The sequence below is a fragment of the Schistocerca gregaria genome, chromosome 4 (assembly GCF_023897955.1).
Source record: "Schistocerca gregaria isolate iqSchGreg1 chromosome 4, iqSchGreg1.2, whole genome shotgun sequence".
NCBI classification, from domain to species: Eukaryota; Metazoa; Arthropoda; class Insecta; order Orthoptera; family Acrididae; genus Schistocerca; species Schistocerca gregaria.
This window is the reverse complement of record NC_064923.1, coordinates 314,560,199-314,580,536: the sequence shown is the minus strand read 5'-3', so window position 1 is coordinate 314,580,536 and position 20,338 is coordinate 314,560,199. Positions and strand designations below refer to the sequence as shown.

Genomic DNA, 20,338 nt, shown 5'->3' with positions numbered 1-20,338 from the left:
ATTAGTGTTAGGTACAATTTTATTTTCGGGAGCTAATGGTAAATTTTTATGTAAATCATGCAATTTTTTCTGATGTTCAAGATATACTTTGAATATGTATCCCTCTCAAGAAGTGTTTGACATCTCACCTATTTTTTCAGAATCAAAGCTTTTTGGATTGTCCCATTGCTGCATATGGTAAATATTGACTCATTGCACAAAGCCATACAGATTGTTTGCATATAAATAAGCTAAATAATTTGATATGTTAGTTACATCAAAATCCTTCAGATATTTGTTGTTTGCCTTGACATATGTCTTGCAACACCGTGATACTCCTCCCCATTCCATTTTCAAGCATCAGAATCATATCGTAATTGTATATTAAATCAAGTGGTTGTCATTTTTAACATTGAATCCTATGGCAGACCAGGAGCTGTAAAATACCAAGAAGGATAAAGATCGTAGACTTTTATATAAGCTTTTCTGAAATTTTTGAAGACATTAGCTAGCAACAGCACACCAGTTTTCAGATACAACTCATGATGTCCACCAAGATTTTTCATATCAAATTTGTTCCATCTTTTTTTTTCTTTTTTTTTTCTCTCTCTCCTTTTTTTTTGTGTGTGTGTATGTGTGTGTGTGTGTGTGTGTGTGTGTGTGTGTGTGTGTGTGTGTGTTCCTCCAATGCTTATAATCGTTGTGACTTATGTCACTATTGTTGAGCCTTTTAAGGAATTCCTTCTTTGGTGGAAGTCATGTTTGATCAAATTTCTTCCAACTGTCCATGTAATCATAGGGATAAACTCCTTTTCTGATCACTAAACCTTCTGTAAAAACTTTGTAATGTTTTACATTTTTTCTTTCTTCAGATTTTAGGAAAGTTTATCGAGCAAGGAGGCCATGACTCTAAATGTGTCAATAAATCTCATGTTCAGATTTTCTGTCTTCTTGCTGAAGCTGATATACTTCTCTTCATTGAGGATTAAAACTCTCTCTTTTCTGTCATAACCAAGTTCTCTCACAAAGAGGAGAGAATCATATCCAGATAAATTATGCAAATAAATAGACACTAAGCTAGGATACTTTAGTTGCAAATTACAATTATTGCACAATGAGGCAATGTATTTACCAGTTGATGATCATGGTGGTGGACTTTTTTGGTCATGTTGCTCCTGTATGCCTTGATTGTTCTGAGGTGCAAGTGACAGAATTGACACATAGCACAAGCAGGTACAAACTGGTCTCTGTCTTAGCTCGGACATGCTAGCTGCTTTGTTCTCAATGGTTGTGGATTAATTGTACCCTTTAATCCTTTCCTGTTATGACCGAGTTTGCTACAAGTGCCTTTGCTGGTAGGGCCACAGATCCTAGTGCTGGCTATCCAGATAATATCTGAACTAACAGAAAAATATCTATTTTGGTATCATTCTCCATTTCCATATCTATTTCCATACCATCACATACCATAGTTATTCAGTTCTGAAATATATAATCAGTATAATTAATTTTCATTTTAATATTTAATTATTAAGTGGCCAGTTGGTAGTTGTAGTTGATCCAGACTCATGAACTGGCAATAATTTTGTAGTTTGATAGATGTTAATTTCATTTATTGTTTGCATACCCCCTAGAATTTTAATATTATCATTTCCCTCATTTGTGATATTTGTTGCTATATTTTTCCATAATCTTTAGTTTCCTGATTTTTCATATTAAATCAGCGGGTAGTGAGCAGGACAGCAGAAGAGATATGCCAGTATCTTAAGTAAGATGCCTCTGACCGGTTGTCTGTTTTTATATTACTTTCAGTTTTGTTTCAGGCCTGGCTGTTTACAATGTCTTGCTTTCCTCTTTGTTAACTCTAGCAGGGTTTTTTATGCTACATGAACTGCCTATAAGTATCATTAACAGATTTTCAGTTGAAATTTGTGAGCAATTTTATTCTTCTGAAAGTTTCTCAATTGGTACGGTTATCCTAAATGCCATGAGCTTCTGTATATTTAAGTGCTACTGCCATTCCTATAATTTCTATATAAAAGCAGCCCCAGCAGGTTCCTTGACTGTGTGTTTAATAATTATAGAAATAGTGTCAAAGGCAATTTCAGTTTTCAGCCACTTATGAAACATTTAATGTAAATACAGTCCAAATCACAAATTTTGATTGGTATATTATCTGTTTCAGTTGCTTTTAGTCCCATCAAAAGTGTGAATAATTGTTACATAGATCATAAGAACTTACAAAAGAAACAATAACAGTTTTAAGAAGATAAATGTACAGGCTTATCATGGTGATTATCTAATGTACAGCTCATGCAGCACCTGTCATCTAGTTATTTGTCATACATAAGAGATAATATTTGTGTCATTTACATTATTTATGCAGAAGAGCTCTGGTGCGTTGCCTGCGATTGAGTGCACTCGGTTGAAGCTGGTAGAAGCGCAATTGGATGGGTGAGTGTGGGGACAGCAGCAGTGGTAGGGGTTGTGGACTGCCAGTCAACACATTGTAGCGGAAATACTGTGCTCTGGACGGGAAGTGCCATTATAAACTGGAGCCTACCTTCATGTTGGTCTAATTATTAAGTGGAGCCCTCCATGCCCAGGCATACATGGCAATCATTAAAAGAAATGTGTAATGTGTTCACTAATGTTGTTCCAAAACCCATAGCAATTCTTGTTTCACCGGTTGTCAATGGCACTTAAAAATTTCATTGTTTCATTGAAACACAGTAAATAATGATGTTCCATGTAATAACCATATGGCAAAGTCCTTTCCTTTTTTGCTTGCTGTCATTTACCAAAATCTTGTTTGGATATCTCAAATGATTTGAGGACTGCTATGGATATTTCATTCTGGCTGTATCACTGATGAACACAACTGCAAATGAGTGCATGACATGAAATCAATTTTCTCAAGATTGGTGACAGGTATATAGACCTCCACCCAAGGCAAAAGAAAAACTGAATACATTGGCTAAATTTCATACGCAGCAACATATAATGCAATATGCACTAAACACAAAATCATAGTGGCCCTTATTTTTCATTCCAAACTTTTTTGAATCTTGCACAATGTCTTACTTAAATCTAAATATCCCAATAACTATGTCATTAATGAAATGATGGGCATTTCATCATGAAGCTGACATATAAAGATATAAATAATGAAAAATGATTTTTTTTCCAAATAGTTTCTGTAAAATTGCTTGAGAAAGATTGTGGGGAATGCATGATTCTGTCAGCAAAGCATCTCATTAACTGACCTGAAATGGGCACATGATGGTGACCTGCTCTCCCAGACAAATGAATGAACTGCCCCTACACTTTGGATGTAAATCAGTCAGTTTGTATTGGCCACCGTATCCTGTGTAGACTTTTTTTCTAAAGACTGCACAGAATGTTTGTTTGAGTAACTAAACTACTTGATGAAACAGTGTTGTAAATTATAAATGTCTGATCAGCACAGTTTAATTATGAACAGTATATTTTTTGGGATACAGTTTTACTTCATAACATAAACAAACTTCAAGGAGATTGTATAAAAACAACAATGTTTAAGAAAATATCAAGGCATAACACTTTCCAGTGAATGCTAAAACATTTTTCCTTTTACCACAACACTTCCTCCAAAAGGGAAATGGCTCAAATAGCTCTGAGTACTATGGAACTTAACTTCTGAGGTCCTCAGTCCTATAGAACTTAGAACTACTTAAACCTAACTAACCTAAGAACACCACACACATCCATGTCCGAGGCAGGATTCAAACCTGCAACTGTAGCAGTCACGCGGTTCCAGACTGAAGCGCCTAGAACTGCTCAGCCACAATGACCAGCACTCAAAAAGGGAAAATAAAAATCAGTCAGATAAACATATAATGAGTTACTGCTTAAATTCCTGCACACCAATCTCTGCCCGCAACAAATTAAAGAGAACTCACTCAGGTGGCTTTGTCGTAAGGTCAGTAACTAGTATTTTCCACCAGTATGTTCCAACAGAATTTCACCACTCAGAAATCTTTCACAAAAATGAAAATGTTGGACCACAATATGTTTTGATCGACAGTGATTTTCAAGGTTTTTTGATCATTTCAATGAACTGGTATTGCTAGTATAAATTTTTGGAGATCGCATTTCAACCAGTTTGCTTAATAAACAATGTAACCAAATTATTCTTTGGCTCCTTCACTTGCTGAAATAAGTTTTGCCTCAGTTGTAGATGTAGCCACAACCTTCTGCTGCTGACTTGCTCATGATACTGCCACAATGGTGGTTATTGAACATCTTGTCTGCTTGGCCCAAGCAAAGTCAGCATCACTGTAAATTCTCAAATTTTCTTCCCTATCATAGATAATGCCGTAGTGAAATGTACCTTTCAGATACTGAGATATGTGGTTCACTTGATTTCAGTCTTCTATGATTGGTTTTTTCATAGCTCAGGCAGTTTTTTTGCTGCTAAAATGATTTGTTGGATGAATTGCTATTGAGATTTTTTTTCTTCTTCTGCAGATGATTTGTTGGATGAATTGCTATTGAGAGATACATAAGACATCCAACTACAATGTGACAGGGAACAGAGGGTGAAACTTCTTCATTTTGATCATTGTCTTAATATCTAATGGGAACTGTTTGCATCTTCATAACCAGTTCCCTGCTGAATATACCCTTTAGCAATTAACTGGGCTTTGAAGCGAGTGCTTAAATCAGCTGCTACTTTTAATGTAGAATCCATCAAATTCGCAATACTTTTGACACTCATAAGACATTCAACTAACACCTACATGTTGTTTCTTGTTAGTGCTTCTGTTTCTTCATTAATAGCTTGCATCCATTTTTCCTTTTAATTTGACAGTTTGGATCCTTATGTTTGCCAACACTAACTTTTGTTAGTGTAAGAACCCACTAATTTCTATCCAGGCTGGTTTTCTTCGTTGTCTTCTGCTCTCCAATTTATCTTTGCCAAAAGGGTCATGTGTATTAGTTTTCATGAATTCAGTTGATTCTATATCGTTGTCACCTGATACTTTACTTTCTCCAGAATCAAGTGCATTAAATTTTTCTTCGCTTTTTTGTCCAAAAGCAGAATGCCAAGGAAAGTCAAATTTTCTCTTGTTTTCATCTCAAAATTCCTTTTTTCCTTCAGTCCTTTCACACTGGTTGCCATGTTCTAACATTTTTAAGGACAAGAATGTGTGAAGTTGGATTCCAACCTTCCCACTTCTTCTACATGAGTCAACTTACTTGTGAATGCGCAGCCGATCTTCTTTGCTGGTTAGACAGCTACTGGAATCTCTAAATACTTCTTCTCTGAAGAATGATGCTAGTTAAAGGAATACATAAGACTCTCTATTTACTCATGAAATAAGTAGGTGCTCGAGGAATACTTTTAGTTCACTGTCAGTATATTTCAACTTCCACAAAGAACAAAATTATCATTTCTCACATAAATATTTGACTTCTTGTAAGTCACCCGTGTCATCTCACATTAGACGCAATTAAGATACATTTACAACAGAGTTGGTTTAATAACCACAGAAATCATAAATATTTCTTGCCTCTAGCAAGTCTGTGTTAAGAGTTACTTAAAAGTCTTTCTCAACTCAATTGTTCTTTTGTCGCCAACAGTAGTCACCATTACAAAACAGCACAGAAGTTCCTTGGTTCTTCCATGTGCTTTCACTATGACTTCCATGGATCGACCGACAAATACTTTTCGGTGCCGTTTGACTGCCTTGTCTACAGTCTTCTCACAACAAACTTCAGACCTGGACACACAGACAGGTGATGCGCTGTAGATAGGGTTCCTTTTCCCCACTCACATCTAAAATGTCATGTGTTTGAGACAGTAGAAGGCTGAGTGATTCTAGAATTTACGCAGAAATTCTGGAATCACTACATATCCTATCCCCCCCCCCCCCCAGTCTGAAACACGTGATATTTTATACATAATCGCTATGTACATTAATGTCAAACATAATAACAATTCGCATTTTAGCAGTATACATTTCTTTTCTTTCGATAGTCATGAATAGCCTTTTGCCTACTATTTAGCTATTCTTTTCTCTTTTTACTTTGCTAACAAAACGTGAGCATTTCACTCAAGGTTTTAGTCAACTCTTTTAATATATAGGAATTGTGGGGGCTATATTGTCATTTTCTTTTTTTTTCTGCTATCTTTCCCATCATAAACTTCAGGTGCTCATGACACATGAGTAATCTACTTTTTGTTCTCACCTTTTGTACTATCTTTCGTAAGTATGTACTCATTCATTATCTGTTGCAGTTTGGAGGAACTCTGGTCAACATGAAAGTGTTCCTTTTGATACCCGTAAACTTACAGAACACATAATAATGCTCGTTGAGCATAGAATTCATACTTTCCAGAATAATTCCTATAAAATGTGTGTTTTCTGTCATGATACTGTCCCCTTCTGCTAGGATCAGTACCTATACCTTGCCTGTGTGTTGACCATATGAGTGTACTTCCACTTTCCATTCTGGTAGGTACACCCCTTTGTAAAACATTCCTATTTTTTAGGCCACAGGTCGTCCTATCTCCATATAGGTACGCCCTCCCTATATACTTAGCAAATGCCAGGTACGCCCCCCTTATCCTTTCTGAGTAGGCCTCATGGTTCATTACCTCAGTATATATTTCTATGTATACTATAATTAAGTATTTTCTGGTGAAGCTTCAAATCTACTCTACACGTTGAATATACTTCTTAATACTTCATTTAATTCCTAGAGTACTCCTCTACTTCTCAACTTCTACACTCTTACTAGATTCTATGTCTACCTATAATTCAAGTCCTACTATCCTACAATTCATCAGAGTATTTATTAAACTGATTAAAATGATTATCACAATTAATTCCTCCCTGGCTTATGTGTATATATAACCCAAGGTTGCTTCATCAGGAAAGAGGGAAGGAGGAAAGACGAAAGGATGTGGGTTTTCAGGGAGAGGGTAAGGAGTTATTCCAATCCCGGGAGTGGAAAGATTTACCTTAGGGGGGGAAAAGGACAGGTATACACTCGCGCGCACACACACACACATATCCATCTGCACATATACAGACACAGGCAGGCATATGTGAATGCAAAGAGGTTAGGTGGAGATGTCAGTCAAGACGGAAGTACAGAGGCAAAGATGTTGTTGAATGACAGGTGAGGTTCGAGTAGCAGCAACTTGAAATTACCGGAGGATGAGGCCTGGTGGGTAACAGGAAGAGAGAATATATTGAAGGGCAAGTTCCCATCTCTGGAGTTCTGATAGGTTGGTGTCAGTGGGAAGTAACCAGACAACCCGGATGGCGTAACACTGTGCCAAGATGTGCTGGCCGTGCACCAAGGCAGGTTTAGCCACAGGGTGTTCCTCATTACCAACAAACAATCTGCCTGTGTCCATTCATGCGAATGGACAGTTTGTTGCTGGTCATTCCCACATAAAAGGCTTCACAGTGGAGGCATGTCAGTTGGTAAATTATTTGGGTGCTTTCACATGTGGCTCTGCCTTTGATCGTGTACACCTTCTGGGTTACAGGACTGGGGTAGGTAGTGGTGGGAGGGTGCATGGAACAGGTCTTACACCGGGGGCCGTTACAAGGGTAGGAGCCAGAAGGTAGGGAAGGTGGTGAAGGTGGTTTGGGGATTTGATAGGGATGAACCAAGAGGTTAAGGTTAGGTCAATGGCAGAAAGACACCCTTGGTGGAGTGGGGACGATTTCATGAAGGATGGATCTCATTTCAGGGCAGAATTTGAGGAAGTCATATCCCTGCTGTAGAGCCACATTCAGAGTCTGACCCAGTCCCGGGAAGTATGCTGTCCTCTTTACTCATGAAATAAGTAGGTACTCGAGGAATATTTTTAGTTCACTCTCAGTATATTTCAACTTCCACAAAGAACAAAATTATCATTTCTCACATAAATATTTGACTTCTTATAAGTCACCCGTGTCGTCTCACATTAGACACAATTAAGATACATTTACAACAGAGTTGGTTTAATAGCCACAGAAATCATAAACATGTCTTGCCTCTAGCAAGTCTGTGTTAAGAGTTACTTAAAAGTCTTCCTCAACTGCGCTCAACTCACCATTACAAAACAGCACAAAAGTTCCTTGGTTCTTCCTTGTGCTTTCACTATGACTTCCATGGATCGACCGGCAAGTACTTGTCGGTGCCTTTTGACTGCTGTGTCTGCAATCTTCTCACAACAAACTTCAGACCTGCACACACAGACAGGTGATGCACAGTAAATAGGGTTCCTTTTCCCCACTCACATCTAAAATATCGTGTGTTTGAGAAGGCTGTTTGGAAGGCTGAGTGGTTCTAGAATTTATGCAGAAATTCTCGAATCATTACAGCAATACGTTGACATTCATGGGGCATTCAACTAACACCTACATATTGTTTTTCGTTAGTGCTTCTATTGTTTCATTAATAGCTTTTCCTTTTCATTTGACTGCAATATGTCAGTAAAACAGTTTGGATCCTTATGTTTGCCAACACTAACTTTTGTTAGCATAAGAACTCTCCAGTTTCTGTCCAGGCTGGTTTTCTTCATTGCCTTCTGCACTCCAATTTATCTTCATCAGAAAAGTCATGTGTTTCAGTTTTCAGGAATTCAGTTGATTCTCTATCATTGTCACCTGACACTTGACTTCCTCCAGAATTAATTGCAGAAGATTTTTCTTCGCTTTGACTTCCTCCAGAAGCAGAATGCCAAGGAAAGGCAAATTTGATATGATCACTATGTAAACTACCAACTATTTCTATTTTTACCTCATGACTGAAGACGACTTTCTTCTTGGAGGTAATCCAGACTCTAAATCTGTCTTTGTCATTTGTCTTTGTCAACAAGTTGACCGACAACAGCCTTACTATCAAACTTTGAATGAAAATGTTTGTTGACATGAACATAGGAACGAGTACCAAATACCGTGTGGTGATCAAGTTTTCCTACTGGTCGATTGTACCACAGGTCATAAGGAAATTTCTTTGGAACAAAGACTTCCACTATGATTTAAAACATAGACTGCTGTAGTGCAAGCTTCTGCCCACAGTCCTCTTGGTAGTTTGCTTACATTCAGCATTGAACATGCAGCTCTAGAAATTATTCTGTTTTCGCTTTTGGCCCAACTATTGTGTTCAGGAATGTACGATGGAGGAAGCAGTAATTCTGGTCCTTTATCTGGAGCAATTCCTTAACTCTGTTGTTATTAAATTTTTTACCTTGATCACATCTAAACTGGTTGAGAACATGACCTTTGGTTTGAGTTTCATTTAAAAGTTGTTTAAGCGTATTGTACTCTTCATTTTTGTACTTCAAAAAGAAAATTTGACAAAATTTACTGAAATTATCCTTAAAACATACATAGTATTGAGCACCTCCAAATGACTCTGTAGTCATTGGTCCAGTGAATCTGCGTTGGTGAAGTGATTTGCACATTATCTGAATGGTAGTCTGTGTAAATTTTCTAATGCACAACCATTACAAAGTTTCTCCTTACAACCTTCTACACTGATGTTAAGTTTCTTTAAGATGTTCTTGACACATTGTTTATTCTGGTGACCGAATCTTTTGTGGAACATATATAATGCTTTAGAAGATGTCACTGAGTTCACTTGATTACCTTTTTTTGGCCTAACAACACACATATTCAACACATACTGCTCATTTTGCACATGCCCTGTCATGATAAAGTGGCCACTGGCTTTTTCCTGAATCATAACACTTGCTGTCAAATGGTATATCATAGCTGTTACATGAGGCTGCTCTGGCTGATCAGGCATTTTGGTGCACTTTGAGGCATCGGAGTGTCCACTGAAAGGTGTAAAGTAAATCCTAGGGCCCTGGGTGTGACCTATCAGCATATCTTCCATTACCTAGAGCACAGCAGCTCAAAGTGAAAGGTGCTATTGCAGTCAGGAGCTGCTCTCTGCTACCCAGTGACTTAGTTGTTTACATTTATTGCATGGAAATTTTTGTTTTGGTTGCTCTTTCGACATCTTCCTTTTCCTGTGTGTTAGAAACAACAAATGCAGTTACATCCATTGCATTTTGTTCACATAGTTCAGTGCCACAAAGGTTTTCAATAAGTAAGTTTAGACTCTGATTTTCTGCTGCATTGTCTCCCAGAGATCTTTAAAATTTATAATTTTCCTTTCCTAATGTAGATAAAATTTGACCATTTCATATTCTTTCAGGCCCTGTGTTCTCTTCATGTTTTGTTAATGCATCATTTAGATCTACAAATAACTTATGTTTCATCACTTTTGACCTGAAAAAAGTTTTCAAGAACATGTTCAAATGTTGCATGCTGCTATGTTTAAATCTGGCCCATAGTATATTTCTTTAGCATTTTCACGCTTCAACACAAGTTCAGCAACTAGTTTGCTTAGCGCACTTGCTGTTACACTTGCTGCTTTCACGTCATTATTTTGCCATTCTGCATATGCTGCCTTCTGTTTAGTAGTAGGATCCAGAGGCAACACAACGGGTTGCGTGTACCGGCCCGTAACCTGTTGTAAATTATAAAGTCTAATCAACACAGTTTTAGTTATGATTGGTATATTTTTTTAGGATGCAGATTTTCTTCTTAGCTTAAATGAACTTCTTTAGAGGTTATATAAAAACAAGAGTATTTCAGAAAATATTAAGGAATAACACTTTTCAGTAAATGCTAAAACATTTTTCCATTTATGACAACAAATAGATTCTGTAAGTAAAAATGAATATTACACCATTAGTATTCCATACCACCCCATCAGTGCACATGTGACACATAACACCTTATTAACTTGTGACAGAGACATTTCCAAAGGATGTTAGCATCATAAAGGGCTACATTAAACTGCAACTTGCCTGTCATTAAGAAAATGGTTCAAAAAATAAGTGGCACAAATTTTAATTTAATGTCAAACCTAAGAGAATAGCAGATATAAAAAAGAGATTGGAATTTAATAATAAATTAGCTTCTAAGAACTCTTTATGTTAAACTCAATAATCCCATTAAAGAAAGAGCCAAAATACCTCTTTAGATTGCTTCTGCAAGGAGCTACTTATAATATGTTTAGAAGTAGTATGTTTCAGCTTACATTATATGTTTTACTTTCTTCTTCTTCTTCTTCTTCTTGTTGGGCTTACCCCTATCTTCATTGTGTTGGTATGCTATTCTGAATTTGCCAGTGTTAGTGATAGAGGGTCGCTGGATGGCCTTTCTGCCACTACCCTATCCCCCTACCCCCAAGACTGAATTTGTGTACCCCATACAGATGCATATGGAAAAGTGAGAACAGTTTCAAAATGTTAGCGTAACCAAGGTCAGATGTGTGTGTCAGTATGGTATTTGCCTACTTGGATGTGGGAAAGTGGCCAAAAACCACATCCAGGCAGAATTGCACACCAGACCTTGTCGTTAAGCCATTGAGCAGATTCAATCTGAGGCCAGAGCAGCTCCCAGAATCCTGGGAGCAGCATACTGGCTATCTAGTGAGTCACATTATATATTGTATATATCAGCAGCAATATGAAAAGGATACATTCCTATTCATTGTATAGAGGAGCTGCTGTGTCGCAGACAGGCACAGTATGTCTGTAAATGATTCATGTTAATTACCAGTCATCTACAATTTTCATTTAAATATTAACTCAGTTATCATTAAAAAGCAGTGATGTTATTTTAGGAATGTTCTCTGTGATGTCATATACAGAATGATTTTCAGATATCAGAGTAAAACTGTCTAACCCACTCCTTTGTTCAGTACATCAGCCATATTATTATAATATACAGATAGAGCTACTTAATGTTTATATGTACTACTTCCATAAAGCCAATATTACATTAAACAATGAAATATTTGCAGCTCGATCTTACAGCATCTCAGATAAAAAGGAGACGAAGTTCATTGCAGTCCAGGAGAAGTTTAGCACCATCGTCACCCATTCGTCTTCCTCCAATATCAAGAGTTGATGGTAAATATCATATTTATATAAGTCTTACTTGTTAAATTTTAGTGACCTGTGTAATAAGCATTGTATGATATGAAACATTTCATAGAATTAGTGATACAGCTCATACTGATAGGTAAAAATCTACTCATCAAACTACAACATCAGATGGAAATAAGAAGAAAATATGAAATTGCTAGTTTTCTCAACAAGGGGAATTTTGCAGAAGATGAGAAAAGAATGGAGGAAATATCACAAGACAGTCTGAACATGATTGCTTAAGTATGGTGCTCAGTTCTTCCATGTGCTATTGCACTATAATTTTAGATAATCATTCACATGTCCTACACAGATACTTCTCCCATGTTCTTCAAATTTTCACTAGCAGTGCTGTAGTTTGGGCTTGTTATGTTTGTAAAGAATGCATTGATATACACAGATATTTCATCATTGTTTATTGAAGTAATAATGTTTGAGGCTGTGCGGTCTAACACATGGCTTTCTGGCTTGGGAAGGTGCACCTGGTCCCTGGCACAAATTGCCTGCGCAAACAAGTTCTCCACATACGTGTACACCACCATTACTCTACCACACAAACATAGGGGTTACACTCGTCTGGTGTGAAACATTCCCTACGGTGGGGGTGGGGGGTGGGGGGTTGTTCCACTGGGGACTGAACCACACAATAACGCTGAAAGGGTGGTTTGGTATGGGGCGGCAAAGGGGTGAAGTGGAGTGCGGTAGTCATCGTGGGGTTGTGGACCACTGCGGCTGCAGCGGCGACGTAGCCTCTCCATCATTTCTAGGCCCCTGGTTAACATACAATATAATACAATAATGTTGGAAAAAGGGAACATACTAAAATCTGTTAAGTAAAAAGTACAGATTATGTTGAAGCAATGTTGAGCTAGAACTAAACAAAGTGACAAGCGAAGTATTAAAATTGAAGAAATAAAGGAAAACACTTCTTTTATTACTATCAATTTTATTTTTTATGTCCTTCTTCTACCTCTCTTTTATAATTTTGAGTGTCACTAGTAGAGCATGGTTTTTTTGTAATATCAACAAGAAAAATATTTACATATTTGTGTAATGATAAAGGGTAAAGTGTGTAAGAAAATATGTAAATATCACAAAAATATTCTATTAAATACTTAACATAAAACAATAATATCAACTGAAATTATCTTCAGAATTGCACTGTAGCCTACTTTATTATGTTAACATGTACTTAAACATCTTTGAATGAAAAGTTTGTGAAAAAGGTATGCTGGAATTTTAGGTGATGAAATATTCCTGGAAATACGGTGGCTGGAGCATCTGCTTCTTTCACTTTTAGGGTATTCTAAATACACTGGTGTCCAAAATAAAAGCAACAAACTGCTATTTCCCAGTGTTGTTTCTAATTCACAGTATAATCAAACAAAAGTCAACAGACGTCTGTACAATCATGTTCTTCATGGAAGATGGCATTCCAGTCAATGGACAACCACATCAATGATGACATCAGAGCACCTATCAAATGGGGTAGTGTTTTCTGTGTAGTCCCACATCCACAATCACTGTGTATACAGTCACAGACAGCACAATATGGCACAAAGAAGACACCTACCAGTCTCTCTGTTTTGGAAGGCTGTAAGAATAATGGAAACAGGACAGTTGCAAACTGATGTGTCCTGAAGGCTCAATGTGAATCATTCTGTTGTTCCTCAGATGTGGTTACAATTTATAGAGACTCAAACAGTATCCCGGAGACCAGGGCATGGCCGACCACATGTGATATCCAAAGGAGAGAAACATTATTTGACCGTAAGGGCATGACAGTACTGCCTTAGTACTGCATGACAACTGACATCGGACCTCGCAGCATCCACTGGACATGTTGTATCGAGACAAATGGTGTACAGAAGGCTTTGGCAGAGTAGCCTTTATTGTCAGAGATCTGTATGTGTATCTCTGGTGTGTCGTCACAGAAGGGAACGTCTAGAGTGGAGTCATCAACATGCCACCTGGATGGTTGAACTGTGGGCCAATATTCTTTTCACAGATGAGTCCCTATTTGGTCTGGACAGTGATTCTCAACACATTCACATCCGGAGGGAATGTGGAACACAATTTTGGAATCCGAGAATTGTGGAGAGAGACCAATATTGAGGAGAATCCTTAATGGTGTAGGTAGAGATTATGTTGACCACTTCATGGAATTGTATGGGTGAATTGGCAAAATTTAAATGCTGTCAGGTATTACAACAAGATCTTTGTACCTCACGTGCAGTTGTTGTGAGGTGGTGTGTGCCCAGACTTTGTATTGATGGACGATAATGCTCAACCTCATAGAGTATGAGTGGTTAATATTTTCTTGGAAATGGTAGATACTGCATGCATGATATGGCTTGATTGCTCTCCCGATTTGAACCCTATACCGAATGTCTCGGATGCATTAGGGAGACAGGTTGCATCATGTCAGCATTCACTAACCACTCTCCAAGTCTTTCAAGCAGCTCTGCAGGAAGAATGCATGTTGCAGTTGTTTATATTCTGTGTTCTTTGCAGTGTTTCTACTTTTATCACCTTTTTACACTGTTCTGTGGCAAAATAAATGCAACCTTGCAAAGTTTCTGTTTATCACTTTAATTTTGAACACCAGTAAAGTAAAAAAGTCAAATAGTCTGGATTTCTTGCCAAAACAGTGTCAAGCATATTCCCTACCCTGTGTCCAGTATCACCTCTAATCTCAGTCAGCTCACATTTGACATTCTCAACAATTTCTAGTGGTTACTGCAAAGGAAGCCTGTTGATTTTAATTTTTTAATCCTTCTGGAAAGAAAATCATTGCATTTTCAGTTTTAGTTTCTGTGAAAGCCTTTTTGTGCCTTTCATACTCAGACTGAAGATTCTCTCAGAAATGAATGAGCTGCATATTTCATGGCTTTAAAATGTTCATTATAAAAACCTGTGGCTTCAGTCCCTGTATCCCACCTCATTAGTACAGGTTCAAGTGACCATGTTAGTTTCAGAAGTGGTTCTCTATAGAGCGATACATGGCACAGGGCTTTGAGAAATACTTTCTTGTTGTATGAGTTTATTTTACTTACTTCTGTGTAACTGCCACCATGCACTACTTTAGTGATATGTTGCAATGCATGGATGTGACAGGTGAAATAGGTTAAATGCTGACAGAATATCCAAAGGGTAGTTGCTGCCTTGAGGGGAAGAGGGTGAAATGCGATAATATGTAGCACGAAGCTGAGATATGTAAAATATGTAATTATAATGATGCATGTAAGAATATGTAATGATGAAATGTAATATGTGAACACCAGCAACATAATTCATGAGGATTTTCAAATTTCACATGCATAGGTGTGAAGGAAAAAAAATACGTAATTACACAAAAATCCAGGCCCTACTGATGAGTATGCAGTGTTAACATTAATGATAATTTTCCTTTCTTTTATCTATTCATTAACACACTGCTGTAAATGTCATTATTCAGGGATTGGGAATTCTCTCTCTCTCCTGACACACACACACACACACACACACACACACACACACACACACACACACACCAGCTCTCATATCAGCTTTTGTATAGATAATTTGTTGTTTCTTATTTTAATCCAGTTTCTCCGGTTTATTTTATCCTCCTCTTATTTCTCTCCCACAGTCAGCACATTTGCTTCTTCTGTTTAAGAATCTTCCAAACCATCTACTCTTCCTCAAACGGGTGGTTTTATTCTTAGGTTATTTATACTTTAAAAGAATCTGTTTCAAACTTTAATCTGTCTCTATGTAGTGTGTTACATGTCCTCACATCAAATCATTTTTTGATCATCCTGGCATACAGTACAGTGTATTTCTGGAAAGAACATACTGATTTCTCCTGTTATTCCTCAGAATCTGTTTTCTGTTTTCCCCTTTCATCTTTAGATGGGTTTTACACATTATTATGATGGCTGATGAGATGGTTCCTCACTTCAAGCCATCAGACATCCCATTACCTTATGCCATTAATGACATAATGAGCTGTGTTTCTTGTTCAAAATATGTGTTGCGTAATATACATTATTTAGGTTGATACTTGATGTGAATTTAATGTCCATGTGAAATGTAACTGAAAATGTGAAATCTGTTTATATATTTGGTGGAGCCACATTCAAGCCTTAAGTTCTGGAACAAAAAGAATTTATATGTTAATAATGCAGTGCACAGTAATGACATATCAATCCTACAAAATCTTTGAGAACCTAGTTTTAACTTATTTTTTTGCATTTTTATTACTATGATTCTTATTATTGTTATTGTTATTTTTATTCAGATAAGCTACCTGTACATACAGCACAAAGAAAAGAGAAGAAGGAGGTTACTGATATTATGAAACCAACAAGCATGCTAGAAGTAGCTGATCAGAGGTCCTTAATTGAATTGGTGCGACGCAATAAGAAGATTGGTTTTCTGTACATGACATATGCTGTACCAAGGTCATCAAAATTTTTCACCCCTTACTGCTTAAGGTGAGAAAATCTTTTTAAAATGGTCTTTGAGATGATACTGAGTTTTATATGATTATATGTTGATAGGACAGACTTGATCTACCAGTAAAGCTAATTTGTTTAGTAGGCCTAGCTCGTGAAGCATTTTCTAGTAGCACGTAACAGCAAATAGCTTATAATGTTGCCAAGATGTCACATCCATACTCATAGTACAGGGTAAAATTAAGTTAGAGGGCATAGTACTTCCATCCGAGAGAGTCTATTATAAGTTGTTATAAATGACTTGTGCCTGGAAGTATGATATTTCTCTGGACTAGGTTTGTCCAGGTCGAGTGCCTTCCTGCAGGCAACTGAGTGCTTGCAGGCAATAGTCAGCAGCGTGGGCAAACAGCTGACATGTGGACAGTCAGGCAGCCAGTCTATAGCATACATGACTTTACTGTCCTGGCCTTTGCACCTGCAGGCAGAAGTGGCCAAGTGGTTTTGCAATAGAACTACCCGCTATGGGGCACATACTAGTTGTGCCTGCTCGTAAGTGAATCAATGGGCTCTCCAGGAGAGGCACCATAGGACATTTTAATTTTCATTATTCTAAGTATTGATTTGATAGCTTTCTTAACAAAACATACATGTTTGAATTCAGTGGAGCAAAATTCAGTGTTGTGTGATAAAGGAATGGTGTGTGAAGAGGTGTGGCAATGTGGCCAGTGCTCGTATCCAGTTGGTAGAGTTGTAACAGCCTATTGTAAAGTGTCAGGACTGAGAGATAGTGAGAAAATGAAAACTAGCTCACTCAAATGTTCGATGCTGAGTGTTAATGACATTCCTTTCCTGCACCAAAAAATTCAAACTCTTCAAGTCTCTTGGAAATGTTGAGTGTGTGATTAGTATGTACATTATCTTTCTATTAGCTGGACCTTCAGTTTGTGTGTTACAGAATTCTCATTGCATTCCACTGAATTATTCATTTTACTCCAAGGATGAACACTCATTCATTCATGATTTTCCATACATCCCATAAAAGAAGGATAACCTTAAGAGTGGTGGAATGATTCAAGATATTCATTAACAAAGATAAGAAAAATGTAGCAATTTGATCTGTACACAGTAATAATAAAATGTCACTATACTGCTTAATGCTATTCATGTTTTTTCCAGCTACATTTAACTTAAAGATAAATCTGGTACTTTGAAAAAAGTTGTTGCATCTGCAGTTATATTAAGTAGCTGCTGTTTCTCTCCTACCATTAGCTTCACATTTATTTGGTTGCTTTGGTATTTCTCAAAGAAACTAGTTGACCTAGAATTGTAAATACAGAGTCATGTTTACAATACATTACTACTTGTTATGGAGCTTTATGATGAACATTGCTACTTGTCATGTAATCAGTAGAACTTTTCAATCCATGAACTTAGATACTGATATAATTTTTAGTAAATTCAGTTGTCATCGTGCAGGTTTTCCTAAAAATGCATGTATTTTGGCACCATATAATTCATCATCTCCATAGATCCTTTTTCTCCTCCTTATGGAGTTTCAGTACCCTGTCACTGAGCAACTGAAAAGCAGAAGGCATCAAAAAACTTTTCACTTGAGGTTCACAACCATGTTTTACAATACAGTGCCTTTCCCTTGGGCGAGCACATTGTGAGCATGACACATGCTGACACCTCAAAGACTGTAACTACACAGCTTCAACTAGAGTGCATTAGTAATTTTCAAAGCTTTTTGAAAATCAAGTCAATGGATCCTATGCCCTTGAAGTCTTTCGTCGTTATCTCCTGAACGATCAGTTTCGAAGGATTGACAAATGCCTTAACAATGACAGGCTCCCATATTGAAGGAACGATAACTTCTTACACCTTCTTTGTTTCTCAGTCATTGCAAAATCCCTTCCACTATGACCTGGACATAAAAACTTTTGATATATTTCTGTAAATTAGCAGCAGCTGACCAGACAGAAATCAAGTGCTAAAACGCTCCAGTTACTGTTCTACCCAACACATGGTCAGACCATACAATCAGTATGTGTCACACACCTTCTTCAAGCATATTGTAATTGTTCATCAGAAAGTTAAGCAGACAGGAAACTATTTCACCTGAGCCTCCTCTTGTCATGGATTCATCCCACAAATTTTCTGTAACATTTCCAGTACCAACATCATGAACTGCAAAACACACGATGACAGCTGTATTAAATGAAACAGCAAGTTTACTATTAACAGTCACTGTTTATTAATCTCCATGGCGCATTTCAAAGGTTTAAACCTCCATCATCATGTGGATTTACATTTGTTAGTATGACATTTGTGTGTGTGTTGTGTTACGATTTTTTGGAGGAACTTGTGGCACTCTTTAGTGGAGAAAACAAAACACTATTTCAGAACATGGTTTTGGGTTTATTTTGACAAAAAATTAAACATATATCTAACAGTAAACATAAAATAAATAAAATACAGTACCTCCAGTGGACACAGGTTCCTTTCACTCTTGTATCACATAACATGTATACTGTCATACTTTGTAAATATGACGTCTGGAAACTATTGGGTGCAAGGATCATATAGCAGAAGAGAAAACAAAAGTACAAAAGTACAAAGAATATACATTGTAACAACATTATTACTTTTTTTTAAGGATTTGGAGGTGTTTGTTTTGAGGTGTCAAATACATGTATTGGAATAAATACTTCAGATGTTATATAGATCCAATTCTGACAAGTTAAAATAGCTTAAACTTCATACTTGTTTATACAATCACGTGAAATGTTAAAATAGCTTGAACTTCACATTTGTTATTCAATCAGGTGAAATGTTACAAAATTTTAAGTACAATAATCTTATTGGGTACAGTCAGATTCAGATTCTTTATTGCCATTGACCACATACAGTAGAATAGGCTTTTACAATGATAGTAAGGTACAAATATTGATCACATTACATGTAAAAATTAAATATCTTATATACCACTACAATCTTAATTATTAATATCAATATTGTCAATATCATAGAACTCTTTTATATGATAACATGGGTTTTTTGCTAGCCAGTCATATAATTTTGTTTTGAACATTTTAAAAGGCAAGGATCGAGCAGCAAGAGGAAATTTGTTAAAAATTTTGAGGGCATTTACTTTATGGGAGTTTCCTGTTATTGCTAGCCTGTGCCTTGGAATGTCAATATTTGCCTTACTTCTAGTATCGTGCTTGTGAATTGTTTCCCTGATGATACATTCTTTAATGTTATTCCTGACAAAGAGTGCAGCCTCATAGAATACAGATTCACCACTGTTAGTAACCTAAGCCTGGTAAAAAGAGGGCAACAGTGTTCTACTGGACCAGCATTACACATTATACGAACAATTTTTTTTTGGACTTTTAAGATGTTACTGATATGAGGAGAATGTCCCCATATGAGTAGGCCATATGATATATGTGACTGAAAGAGTCCAAAATATGCTACACGGAGATAATTATTATTGACCATATCTCTCAGTTTCTACATGAGGTAGGTCACTCTTGAGATTTTTTTGCAGATTTGGCTTATATGCTCTTCCCAAGTTAGTTTGGCATCAATAGGTATTCCTAAGAGATTGACACTTTTATTTTCTATATTTTTAGATAATCCTAACAGAAGCTTTTGGGTTTTGTCTGGATTACATACAAGTTTATTGGCTGCAAACCATTTTAATGCAGAGTCAAGAGTTTCTTGTGTAATCTTATCAAGGGTTGGGATGTCATGGTGTGAAGTAAGCAGGGTTGTATCATCTGCATAGCAGATTACAGACTGTGATACAGAATGGGGCAGGTCATTGATAGCCACAATGAAAAAGAAGGGGCCAAGGACAGAGCCCTGTGGCACACCTGTACCAATTTCTACTAAGGTGGAATGCTCATTTCTAATTGAG

General features: G+C 37.0%; 1 protein-coding gene across 1 annotated transcript in view; it reads left to right on the top strand.

Annotated features, from left to right (window-relative positions):
• The window catches only part of LOC126365881 (dynein axonemal heavy chain 6), a 1,020,408-nt gene that overhangs the window by 82,560 nt on the left and 917,510 nt on the right, over nucleotides 1-20,338 (top strand). The window contains exons 4-5 of the mRNA XM_050008578.1: nucleotides 11,851-11,959; nucleotides 16,257-16,452. Coding sequence (XP_049864535.1) covers nucleotides 11,851-11,959; nucleotides 16,257-16,452 — 305 coding nt within the window. The remainder of the gene's footprint in view (nucleotides 1-11,850; nucleotides 11,960-16,256; nucleotides 16,453-20,338) is intronic.